The 12734-nt window shown below is 47.3% G+C and overlaps 5 protein-coding genes across 5 annotated transcripts; all 5 read left to right on the top strand.

Moving 5' to 3' along the window:
* The first annotated feature begins 791 nt into the window (after positions 1-791).
* Positions 792-2456, top strand: EDB82DRAFT_161936 (uncharacterized protein). The gene has a single exon (XM_025734226.2). It carries the CDS (start codon positions 1236-1238, stop codon positions 2214-2216), a length of 981 nt encoding a protein of 326 aa, XP_025585054.1. The 5' UTR covers positions 792-1235; the 3' UTR covers positions 2217-2456.
* Positions 2457-3448: 992 nt separating this feature from the next.
* EDB82DRAFT_497901 (beta-lactamase/transpeptidase-like protein) lies at positions 3449-4975 on the top strand. The gene is made up of 4 exons (XM_065608560.1): positions 3449-4052; positions 4098-4395; positions 4443-4642; positions 4692-4975. The coding sequence occupies exons 1-4, from the start codon at positions 3528-3530 to the stop codon at positions 4905-4907; spliced, it is 1239 nt and encodes a 412-aa protein (XP_065464699.1). The 5' UTR covers positions 3449-3527; the 3' UTR covers positions 4908-4975.
* A 292-nt stretch (positions 4976-5267) lies between these two features.
* On the top strand, positions 5268-8089 carry EDB82DRAFT_460351 (uncharacterized protein). Its single transcript, XM_065607867.1, has 3 exons — positions 5268-5461; positions 5513-7325; positions 7374-8089. Exons 1-3 carry the CDS (start codon positions 5335-5337, stop codon positions 7903-7905), a joined length of 2472 nt encoding a protein of 823 aa, XP_065464698.1. The 5' UTR covers positions 5268-5334; the 3' UTR covers positions 7906-8089.
* Positions 8090-8286: 197 nt separating this feature from the next.
* EDB82DRAFT_161790 (uncharacterized protein) lies at positions 8287-10927 on the top strand. The gene is made up of 6 exons (XM_025734223.2): positions 8287-8486; positions 8543-8778; positions 8829-9194; positions 9245-9665; positions 9718-10052; positions 10103-10927. The coding sequence occupies exons 1-6, from the start codon at positions 8447-8449 to the stop codon at positions 10427-10429; spliced, it is 1725 nt and encodes a 574-aa protein (XP_025585051.1). The 5' UTR covers positions 8287-8446; the 3' UTR covers positions 10430-10927.
* EDB82DRAFT_474603 (cytochrome P450) lies at positions 10723-12488 on the top strand (the record flags this gene model as incomplete). The annotated part of the gene is made up of 3 exons (XM_065608025.1): positions 10723-10991; positions 11028-11510; positions 11564-12488. The coding sequence occupies 3 exons, from the start codon at positions 10723-10725 to the stop codon at positions 12486-12488; spliced, it is 1677 nt and encodes a 558-aa protein (XP_065464697.1).
* Between the last annotated feature and the right edge of the window lie 246 nt (positions 12489-12734).

Below are 12734 nucleotides of genomic sequence, written 5' to 3'. Positions count from 1 at the left end.
TGGCCGCTGATTCATCCACAGTGGCATCGAGGAACAGCTATCGAAGATGTATTACAAATCTTAATCTATAATAAGAAAAGCGAAAGTAAAAGACCGAGACCTATGGCAATCTCAGCTCACTGTACGTTCTACCTAATTACCCACACAGATAACGATAGAGTTGGTCTGCACCTTCAATTGATCCATTTTTTCTTTATTTGTGTAACATTTCGAAATAAGAACAAAGACATTCGGCATCTTGGGGAGTTGCCCAAGTTGTCCCTTGCAAATCCTCAATGACGGTCCCCGTGAACAATTGCTTCAATATGCATTGCATAATGTTATATCGTGGCTTCTGTTTTAAATGATGAACCACAGGTGTATTGTTGTGGCTTATTATTAAATTGCATCAAGGTGCACTCGTGACAACCCGCACTCCAAGATACTGACCAGAAGCAATGGCCGGTTATCTTCTTCAACGCCATGAACCCGCAGGACAGCAAATTTGCCTCGCAGTCTGTGGTTCTCGATTTTCTAGGCTTTATAATTATGTTACATACCACTACTAGCTTAATCTGCTTAAGTTTATCACCTGTGATATTTTATTAGAAGTCGAAATGATTAAATCTGGATGTCAATTGAGCCTGTATCTCAACACTCCAACCATCTCACAGTCAGATGCCAGGTACAGATGAGATGATTCCTTTGTTAGTACTAGGTGGGTGGATCAAAGGAACCTTGCCGGTATCCTATGAGTAAAACTGGTAATTTTTATCAAGGGGCTCGATCAGCCACTGCAGCCAATACAACAGGCCTCTATGTTCTGTTGTTCGATATAATAAACATGCAAGTATTTCGGTATTTCTTTATTGCCTAAGCTTTTCCATTGACGTACCGTTACTGTTCTAGTAGAAACATAGCACTGTCCTTTGTTTTCATGGTTTGTGCCAGCGCACGCACGAGCTTTGATGTTTAACCCAGGATTGAGAACAACGAACAACCTCCTGTACTCCAGAAACACAGATCATGTCCATAAAATCACTACGATTGAGATATCCAACTTGTTCAGAATTTCCAGAGTATAAATACCTCAAAACTCCCCCCTTCAAAATCCAATTCTCTTTCCTCATTAAAAACCTTCTGACTACAAGTCAACAAACTACCAAGATCACAACAACTACTCTCGCAACTCAACGACTCTCAACCTCATTAACAACCTAACTTTCCTACTCACAACCCACAAGAAATCAGACAAAATGTCTCTCTTCATTTCTACCGCTTACGCCGTTGACTGCGAAGTCATCGACATCGGAGGCAGCACCATGAACCTCACTTTCGTTGACGACCAACTCCCCAAGGCCTTTACAGGTAAGGGCGATTTCCCCAAGGAAGTTGCTTACACCACTGGTATGGATAAGTGGAACGCCATTGCTGACAAGTCTTACCAGACTACCGACGAGATGTCCATAATCGAGGCCACCGCTGCCAAGGTGGTCAGTGAGCTCAAGGCTGGAACTCACATCATCGACCTCGGTGCCGCCAACAGCAAGAAGTTCGAGCCCTATGTCCGAGAATTCATTGCTCAAGGCAAGGAATGCGTCTACGTCGCTCTCGACCTTTCTCGTGAGTCTCTAGTTGAGCACATCGCCAAGGCCAAAGCCACCTTCCCTGGTGTCAAGTGCATTGGGCTCTGGGGCAGCTTCGAGCAGGGCGATGTCTACTTCAAGCAGACTCGCCCTGTCGCTCGCCTCTTCCTCTCTCTTGGTAGCATTTTCTATAATGCTCCCGATGGTATGGCTAAGGATCGCTGCATCGAGTTCAAGGGCCATCTCACTGCCAATGATCGTCTGATCGTTGGACAGGATGGTCCAACCGGTGCTGAAGCCAGCAACACCCATGCTGCCTACCAGACTGAAGAATACGATGCTTTCTTCACCAACTACCTTCAGGGTCTCCAGGGCCATGCTGGTATCAAAGGGGCTAACCCCAAACTTGCTTGGACAGTCGAGAGTAAGATGTCCAAGGCCATGCACTACTTCGATGTTACCGCCATCCAGAACATGTTCTGCGAGGAGTTTAACATCAAGATTTCGGCTGGCACTGTCTACCAGATGTTCAAATCTTGGAAGCGCTGCGAGGCTGAGATCCATGAGCTGACCAACGCGGTCGGTCTCAAGATCGAGACTCTTGGCAAGGCCGAGAACTCTGGCATGCGCCAGTACATCATCAAGGCTTAAGCCGGTGGTGGTAAGGTGACACAATAGTCACAGTCACCTTTTCTTTTGTATTTTCCTTTGTATTGGATTTTGGAGTTTGGGAAAACGAGTCTGAGCCTGCTGCTAACAGACGGTTCTGACGCTGGCCGTTGGAAAAATGATCATTTACACGGAGTAACTAGATTGATTATTGCATTGCGAATAAAATGGTTTACCTCTACATGAATATCCAGAGTAACATACGTGACATGAGAACTAAAATGACTCTTCAGGGGTTCTAACTGATACTGCGACTTTTGTACACTACTAACAGAGATGACAAATTAGATTCATCGCCAGAGGATTTCTACAAGCTTACAATAGCAAATCGTGTGTCTTGCTTGATAGCAAAGTCTCCTGCAAAAATGGAGTCAGAGACAACAAGGGCAAAAAACATACAACAGCGGGGATTCGCTGGTCGTCACCGACCCAACTACTAATCCGCCGGTTAGTGGCTTGACTATGGGAGAGCGGACGGGATCCCGTATTTTCCACTACCTATGGTCGTATGTGCTTGTACCTGCATCTAGGCCTGTCTATATTCTACACCTTTCATGTAAATACCATGAACATCAGCAAAGATGTCACCTAAAATTCACCTTGTACGCTGATAATTGGTTGGCTTTTTAGTCTTTAGATGGGGTCGATTCCACTGAGCTTCTATGCTGCCAAGCATCTAAGCGGAAAACACCAGAGTCACATGGCAAACACGAGTCATCATGCTTGAACAAGGAAAAAGGAAACACATTTAAGGTTGGGCAAAATCCCTGATCCTTACAGATACCAAAGGTACAGAGAAAGGGTCTTTGAAAACAACAACCTTGATTCTTGATTCTACTTACCCCGCACTCGTCCAGGGTCCAAGTCTGTGCATTGCTGCTCTTTGGGGTTGCGGACACGGTTCCGCAACTCAAGAGGAAATGATCGACGCTTTACTGAACAAGGTTGGCTTTTACGATGTGTGATGCGGGGTTTATAACTAGAGGCCTGTGCCGATATCAAGGACAGAACAAAGAAGTAAATGCTCAATGGCCCATGGCCCATGCCGATGGTCTCTATGCCTGCCGGCACATGCACAAGGCTGCAGTAGCTGAAAGGTGACAGTGTCTGTTCGCAGTCACATGTCTACCTGTGGTTCGTTGGGTAGCAATGAAGTCGTGTAGCATACATACGTAGGTCGAACCTTGATCTAAGAGTTGCATAGTTAGCTTGTATATATACACCGCTTCACTCTTTATAATACCTCATGAACCCAAACATTGTATTGACTGGGCAAACTCACTTCCAGCAATCATGCCTCTCGACGCCCAAGCTACATCCAAGATCAAGTCTATTATAGACAATGCTTGTGCTGATCAGACAACGAACATTCCCGGCACAACAATTGTAGTTGTCGATCGCGATGGCGAAATATTCGCTCACTCGACAGGCACACGGGGCTTAGGCACCAAAGAGCCTATGACTCTTGACAATATCTTCTGGATCGCTTCTTGTACAAAGATGTTGGCAGGCATTGCTTGCATGCAGCTTGTAGAACAAGGAAAGCTAAAGCTCGACGACGGTGAACACACTGAGAATATCTTACCGGAGCTAAAAAGCCTCAAAGTTCTGAAACCTGACAGAACCTTTGAAGAGAAGAAGAATTTGATCACGTTGCGAATGCTTTTGACTCACACTGCTGGTTTTGGCTACACATTCTTCAATGAACGACTTCGAGATTGGACTCACCCAGCTGGCGTAGATGAGTTTTCCGGAAGGATCGAGGATATAATCTCGCTTCCTCTCCTCTTTCAACCCGGCGAAGGTTGGGAATATGGAGTAAGTCATCGTTGTTTTCAGCAAAGAGCCTGCTAACATATACAGACGGGCATCGATTGGGCCGGCATGGCTGTCGAACGTGTTAGTGGGCTAAGTCTGAACAACTACCTACAGAAACATGTTTTCCAGCCGTTGGGCATTACGAACATGTCCATGTTCCCCGACGAGTCGATGCGTTCTAAGCTAGCTTATATGCATCAAAGAGATCCAGACGGAAAACTTCGCATTCGGGATCATTTGCAGCGCCTTCCTCTGGTCATTGATCCAAACAATGAATCTGAAGTGTCTTCCATCTTTAACAGTGGAGGTGCTGGCATGTTTGCACAACCGCAGCAGTATGGAAGTACGTAAAAACATCAACACTAGAGTAACCGCCGCTAACTTGAACAGAGGTACTCACAATGCTTCTCAACGGTGGAGCATGCCCAAAGACAGGCAATCGAGTTTTGAAACAAGAAACAATCGAGCTCATGTTCAGCAACAGCGTTGAGAAATTCCCCAACTTTTCTCGTCAAGTTATTCCTGCTGCAAAGCCCGATCTTACCAACCGTATTGAAGAGCTGTACGAGGTCGAAGGCGATCCTCCTCAGGTATGACCATTGCTTTTTCCTCTAGTAAACAATTCTGACTGTTGAATAGGGCTGGGGATTGACTTTTATGCTTACAAATGGCGGTCCAACTGGAAGGTCGAAGAGCACCGTCCAGTGGGCAGGACTTGCGAATCTTTGGTGGTGGGCAGATCGTGAGCACGGTGTTGCTGGGATCGTGTGTACCCAAATTCTACCATTCGCTGATAGCAAAGTGTTGGATCTTTGGACGGACGTTGAGACTGAGATTTATAAGTCAATCTTGTAGTTACGCTATGATACTATTTAGTAGGTTTAGATTAGACGGATTAATCCAATTACAACAATTGAACTACATATACCTAATCACGCAGAACACTATGGCTGTTGACTCCAAAGTAAGGCTAACGAAACAAAAAAAACCACGAGAGTTTCTGCCCAATGTCTTCACAAATCCACACATCAACTAAACTAAAACAGCAAAGAACGCGGGGAAACCTGAGTTCTCAAGCCCCAACTTCGTCTAACCAGGTGAAATCCGGGGATCCGGAACTAGTTGGCTCTATGTGGGGGTAACGTAGAACTGGGGTAGAATTCAGAACCTGATAACTGGCAGGATCGCCCACTCTTTTTCTTCCCTCGTCCGTATCTTGTCCTCCTACAACTTCCATCTTTTCTACTAACTTGTAGTGAGGTACTATCAGCGGATCAACAGAATGAAGAGACAACAGTATGCCTGCGATCAATGCAGAAAGTCCAAGCGAGGTTGCGATGCCCCGCCTCTGGAATATCCAGAAGATATGGATCCTCTACGCGACGGCAAGTTGATCGTTGGAGAGAAGCGTCAGTGCCAGCTGTTCCTATACTCAAATTATGGACTAACACTCTGTTCAGCACCGCTAGTTCAATCATCGCCCTGTTCTTATTGTACCAAAACTCACAAAAAGTGCACCATGAACTGGGCATGGACTCAACTCCAGGTGTCCTATGCTTTGGCCGCTGCTGCAGGAGGAGAGTCCAGCATAGAATGCATCATCCCTTCAAGGCGAAAGTCCTCAGGGGCCAGTCGATCGCCCACAACGTCGAGCGTCGGCGCTGAGTCAACTGCAGCATCATACGTGTCTCAATCACTTCCACCAGTCTTCGACTTCTCGGATGTACATAACGGATCACAAGAGTTCAATGTGCCCTCGTTCTTGAATAACCCACTCGACTCTTTACCCTTTGACTTTGGAGACCCGAACAACAATCCTCTAGACGCCAACTTCTGCGAAGTCAACATCAATGACCTCAACATACCGTCAGATAGTTTATCGGAGCCATTCGATATCTTCAAAGAGACAGCAGATACTGCCGTACCTGATCAGATCGACGTCTTTCCACTCACACACCTTCCTGAGGTCAACATAAGCGAACCTGAACAATCTTTCTTTTCACCATACAATCCCAGTGGTTCAGTAGATTACGACGACAGTAACATACGAACAAAGCGTCGACGAGTATCCCAAGCCGGAAGCGATACCCAGAACAGTTCCCACAGTTCTCTATCGTCCTTCTCACTTGATCAGTCCATGATGGCCCGATCCAACAACCAGCTCATCTCATCAAATCTCCTGCATATCTATCACGACGTTCTGGAGCACAACCTAACATGCTGGCTTAACGAAATTACGTGCCCCTTTGGGCGTTCGAAAGGCCCAAGCATGCCCAGATCTTCAGCAGAATGGGGCTCTTCATGGTCAAATAGAGTGCTTCGTCGAACGTTGAGTGTCGATCGTGGAGCTCAGTCTGCACAACTCATACACATATCCAAACATCAACAAGCAGCAGTTTCTAAAGCCTACCACTTAGCCATCATGGCATTTGCCACACAGTGGGCTCAAGAGTCGCGTCGTCAGAAAGAACGGTACGCCTCCCTAGCAGACACCAACGAGAACCCGCTGAATGAGTACATGGATGATGTAAATGAAGAGTTTGGTCGTCATCTTCAGCGAAATCTTTGGGATCAAGCTCGTAGGGCTCTCGACGACGTTGCTGATGTTGAATCATTCCGAGTCGTTTCTGCAGAGATGATCTTTGGATTCACCCAGAAGCCACTCTCACAAGACGATAAGGCAAACGACTGGACCACATCTGTTCCTCTAGGTGGGAGTTTCGATGCAGACGCACTATCCGAGGAAATCGCCGATATTATCGAGAACAATGGTCCTCCAATCTATATGGAACGCGCAGCTCGAAAAATGCATGTCTTAAAATACCGCTACGATGCCGAAAGACGGGGCATAGTCAAGACGCGCAAGAACAAAAGACCAGTCACTCTGTCCCTGATGAGTACCGAAGACCAAAGCACAATCAGTCTTCTTTATTGGCTGTCTGTCATGCTCGATACGGTCAGTTCATCCATGGCGGAAAGACCGGTGGTGGTAGTAGATGCCAACAGTCAGCATGACGACGCAACAGGCGATAAGGATTGGAATGTACCGCTGTTCATTCAAGATAGCTTGGAGAAGCCTAAACTGGTGGTACATTGGCCATGTTCCTACGACGAGGCTGCCGAGGCCGTCGCGAGATCTGCGCCCGTCAAGGTTTTGATGTTCCGGCATGTCCATTATCTCCAGACTGTTTTACGACAAGGCGAGAGTCCTGAAAAGGTGGAAGAAATTATTGAACGGTCTGTGAGAGTCTATCGGTATTGGAACATGACTCAGTAAGTTGAGCCCTTTTGCCAGCTACAATCTTGTCTAACACTTGGCAGTGGAACATTCTTTAGAGAGCTCCTTGAAAACTATGACTCGATCCCAGGCCGCATCCAAAGCTGGTTTATCTGCATCTCTGCGCCCATGCATCTCGGCGTCCTCCTCCTTGCCGATCTAGTATCTCAGGTCGACAGCAACTCTCTTGGTCTTCCCGCGCAAACTCAAAGCCGCACAAATAGCAAATGGATCCTCCGTGTCCGCGAGCGCAGCGCTAAAGAGCTCTCTGATCTCGCACGCGTGACAACAACAAGTACACCACAGCCTTCGGAGTTTCACCACGCGCTCAACGAGAGTATGATATTGACTGAACCGTGGACGGTGATCCTGGAACGCGCGTTCTCAAAAGCGGCGATTTATTGGATGGGCGAGGCAAATGATTTGAGGATGTTTGAGGCGAAGAGTGACGTGGGTGAGAGGTTGGCGCAGGCGGATGAGTGTATTAGGGCGTTGTGGATTTTGGGCAAGAAGTCGGATAGCGCAAGAAGGTGCGCTGAGGTTTTATCTGGGGCAAAGAGAAAATTGATGATATAGTTGAGCTAGACATAAAGGGTCATGATATGAGATAACGAGGAGGATTACATAATTAATTAATTATTACTATTTAATTGAAGGATGGTAGTGTTTCTCAATGATCAAAGACATGGTTCATCAGTCAGTACTACTCATCTCTACTATATACTCCCTTGTAGTCTATGTATATATTGCATGAAATTTGATCTGGAGGAAATGACATCAATTCTAATCTCCCGAGGTCGCATCTACCGAGCATTCCCGTTGAACCTTCTCCATAAAGACTTCTTCTAAAATCACCAGAAAGCTTCTGGAAGATCCCTCACGTGGCTTCCCCAGATTTTTCTACGTCAGCATCATATTCGTCACTTGTAATTGGCCTCAGCCCCTAAAACGGGGCCCCGTAGATCCCTAAATTTAACTCGGTATTGTTGCCGCGGAACTTGAACAGGCAAACCGAGGTAGCCGGGGTAGGAACAAATACAAATTACCTTGCTTCCTAGACTAATTGACTTCAACTTGATCAACTGTGTTTCTTTGTTCATCTCGATAACCTGTTAAAATGGCGTTTAATCCTCCTTCTTGGGCTCCTCAGCTACCTAGTACGCGTCTTCATCCAACCCTACACTCAATCAACCAAGTATTCTAACAAAGACAGATATCCCCGATTCAATTAGTGTAGCAGACTTTATAAATACCGATAAAGCAGGCCGAAGAGCTTTTTCTGGTTCAAAAAGTCCCTATACATGCGGCGTCACCGGTCAATCGCGTTCTGCTGTTGAAGTTGCCCAGCGAGTCGACTTTCTCGCGCGGGGTTTGGCTAAAAACGTTGGATTTGATGCTCATGATGGAACAGCTTGGGAAAGAGTTGTTGCCATCTATGCTCTCAACTCTGTGAGTATATCCTCTCCAAGATTTAGTACAGGGACTAATGAGATTATCAGATTGACTACATCCCCGTTACACACGCTATTCACCGTGTAGATGGTATCGTCACACCAGCTAGTTCGGCGCATTCAGCGTCTGAGTTGGAGCACCAGCTTCGATCATCTGGGGCGAAAGCGCTATTTACATGCGCTCCTCTCCTTAGTACTGCTCTAAAAGCAGCCAAGGCAGTTGGGATTCCCGATAAGCACATCTTTCTGCTTCCCCTGCCTGATACGCCCTCAGATGGATCCTACAAGTCAATTGAAGGCCTCATTTCTGAGGGTCAGAATCTCCCAGCTTTGTCCATCCCCGCATGGGTACCAGGACAGGGCAAGAGACAGACAGCGTACCTCTGCTACTCAAGCGGCACGTCTGGTCTCCCCGTAAGTTAACGGCAATTCGTCCAGCCAGCTGCTTATCTAATGCAATATAGAAAGCGGTTATGATCTCTCACTACAACGTCATTGCATGCACCCTCATGATTCACACGTACGAGAGTGTAACGCGACAACAAGACGGCATCGATACACAAGTAGCCCTTGGGTTACTACCCTTCAGCCACATATATGGACTAGTTGTCATTGCGCACATCGCACAGTATCGAGGCGACGAGATAATCGTACTACAGCGCTTCCAGCTCGATCAGCTTCTGGCCTACATTGAGAAGTTCCGCATCGAGCAACTCAGCGTCGTGCCGCCTATCATTGTTCAGCTTCTGAGCAGTCAGGACAAGTGTCGTAAATACGATCTCAGTTCCGTCAGACTCGTCTTCTCAGGCGCTGCGCCCTTGGGAGGTGAGACGATTCAGAAGTTATTGGAGCTATATCCCAAATGGCGTATCAGCCAAGGCTACGGTATGTTACGCAGACTTACAGTGCAAGGCTAAAGCATACTAATGATAGACAGGATTGACGGAAGCATCACCCTCGGTCTTTCACACAAGCGAAGCAGATGCCCTTCTAGGATCATCAGGCTCTCTCCTACCGGGTGCAAAGGTAAAGATCATCGATCAACACGGCAACGAAGTCACAGAGCATGAAACACCAGGCGAGCTATACGTCCAAGCTCCAAACGTGGTGCTGGGTTATTTGCATAATGAGAAAGCCAATGCCGAGACATTCGTCTGGCGAGAAGACGGGCGCTGGTTGAGGACAGGCGACGAAGTACTCGTGCGAAAGTCGCCACGTGGTTTCGAGCACTTCTTTGTGGTTGATCGGATTAAGGAGCTTATTAAAGTCAAGGTTTGTTCACCACCAACATCTCGTAATGGCTCATATGTTAATTGTTCCAGGGTCATCAAGTTGCGCCAGCTGAATTGGAGGCTCATCTCCTTGACCATCCCTACGTCGCAGACAGCGCAGTAATTGGCATTGTCGACGAGCGCGCGGGAGAAGTTCCTTTGGCATTTATTGTTAAGAGTAGAGAAGCAAGCGGTATCTCTGGCGATGAAGTTGTGAAAGCTGTGCATCAGCATGTTGAGCAGCACAAGGCGAGGCACAAGTGGTTGAAGGGTGGTGTAAGAGTGTTGGACATCATTCCCAAGTCACCCAGTGGAAAGATCTTGAGACGGGTTTTGAAGGCAAAGGTTGCTGCAGAGAAACCAGTCGCGAAGCTATGATCTTGGGTAAATAATACAAGTGTTGAATAGTAATTGAAGTTCAATACAACCTGACCAAAACACGGAATGATGATCACGAATCCTCGTTCCCTAATTGGTCTATCGCCTAGAAACATGTCCAAGGTCACAATCATGTCAGCACTAACTAGATCTCTAGCTTGGAATAAGATCAAATAGACGATGAGGCACAATGACAGTCAGCACTAGCTAATCCTTCCTCTGAATAAAAGTCTGGCCATGATCTTACATTCTCCTTCCCACCAGTACGATATCAAATAGCGTTGCTCAGTGTAATGGCAATGGATTCTCATTCGGGCAGTTTCTTGGCCCAGACGTATCTGGATCTACGCAGTGGAAATCTAAGCTCTTCTTCAGCATGGACCACAGCGGCAATAGCGACTGTTATAGCGCTGTCGTTGCTAAATTATTTGCTGACACCCCGCGTCGACCCACGTGAACCACCAGTTGTAAAACCAACAATTCCATGGATCGGTCACATTCTGGGTATCATTCGTCACCAGGCAGATTATGGCCGACTCATTCAGTTCGTCCTCTTGCTCCAGTCTGTCCGTCTCTATTACTAAACACAAGTCTACAGCAATGCGTACCCCAACCACCAAATCGTGACTCTCCCCATGCTCAATGGCAAACTCTACGCCGTCTTCGATCCAAACCTTCTTCAATCACTCCTCCGCAACAAAACCGCGTCATTCGAGCCGTTCGCAATTGACTACGCCAAGAAAACATTCGACCTGACACAAGAAGAGTTCCTGAAAGTAAAAGCACCAGGCGTTTACGATGAATTCACCGACGCGATACACGCGAGCTTCCAAACTGCGAGTTTGCACCAGATGAACGTCCATTTCTTAGCCTGCATCTCAGCGAAGCTGGATCCTATGAGCAGTGGGACGATGCGCGCCCACGCAGACACACATGGCAAAGAGAAGGTCACAAATGGACAGCTACAAGTCGAGAACCTGTATCAGTGGTGTCGGGACGTCATGTCTTTGGCTACCACGAAAGCTCTCTACGGCGACACTGATCCCTTCGAACTCAATCCACAGTTGATTGAAGACATGTGGTAAGTAAAAAGCGCCTGCTAATCATCATCGTCGCTAACAAATGCTCGCACAGGTGCTTCGAAGAATCCGTCCCCTACTTCCTCCTCTCCCTGTACCCCTCGATCACGATGCCAAAAGCCTACAAAGCGCGCTCAACTCTTCAAGACGTCGTTTGCAAATGGTACTCAGAAGATCACGACGTTACCGACCCAACCGTATCAGCCATCGTCCGCAACCGCGCCGGCGCCCTCCGCAAGAACGGTCTCACGGGCTCCGAGATCGGGAAATTCGAAGTCATCTTACCCAATGTCGCAACGCTCAATGCCGTGCCTACTTTCTACTGGCTTCTACTGTACATCCTCGACCGACCCGATCTCCTCAAACGTGTGCGATCCGAAGCCGAAGCCGCAGCTGTGATAGCGCACGAGAACGGGAAGAAGACAGTGACATTCAATATTGCAGAGTATGAAGCTAAGCTTCCCCTTCTTGTCAGCTGTTACCGCGAAACGATGCGTCTCGTCAATCAGTCCGTCAGTATGCGCCGCATCTTAGAGGATACAACCATCACGACCCCCGAAGGAACTACATATCTCCTCAAAAAGGGAACAGACATGCAACTCCCAGCTGGCGTAGCCCACTATGAGCAAAGCGTCTGGGGTCCTGATGCCAACACTTTCGACCCAGAGCGCTTCCACCCATCCTCCAAGGGCAGCCCTGACGAGGAGCGAAAACGCAAAGCAGCATACATACCCTTTGGTGGTGGACGCCACCTGTGTCCCGGTCGAAACTTTGCCTTTGCAGAGATCATTGGCTTTGCATCTTCTCTGCTACTTGGCTTTGATGTCGAAGCTACGAGTATGGGCTTCGGCGATATGAAGAAGCTTGGGCCTCAGCTTGCCAGTGGAACGGTGCGTCCTGAAAAGTATGGCGCTGGTCTTGGTGCGCACATCAAGAGTAGAGAAGGTTGGGAAAACGTTGAGTGGAAGTTTACGTGCTAAGTTCAAACAAGTGATTGATAGTGGATGGTATCGTTTCCTATAAATGCTGGCCACTAATGCTAATACAATAGACCCCATTTTTTCGTTTCCTGTGCAGACAGACATCAGGAAATCCTCGTTTCTCTTTTGAAGAAACAAAAATATGCCATTTTGTGAATGTGTGGCATACTTCAAGCAAATGTCAACTACTTGCGCGTCCCCCCTTTTGCTCGTATACATAACAGTCCATGTATCGTATCATTCATG

Source organism: Fusarium venenatum (genome assembly GCF_020744135.1).
Source record: "Fusarium venenatum strain MPI-CAGE-CH-0201 chromosome Unknown EDB82scaffold_2, whole genome shotgun sequence".
Taxonomy (NCBI): Eukaryota; Fungi; Ascomycota; class Sordariomycetes; order Hypocreales; family Nectriaceae; genus Fusarium; species Fusarium venenatum.
The sequence above is the reverse complement of the archived record's forward strand: the minus strand, read 5'-3'. Positions and strand labels throughout refer to the sequence as shown.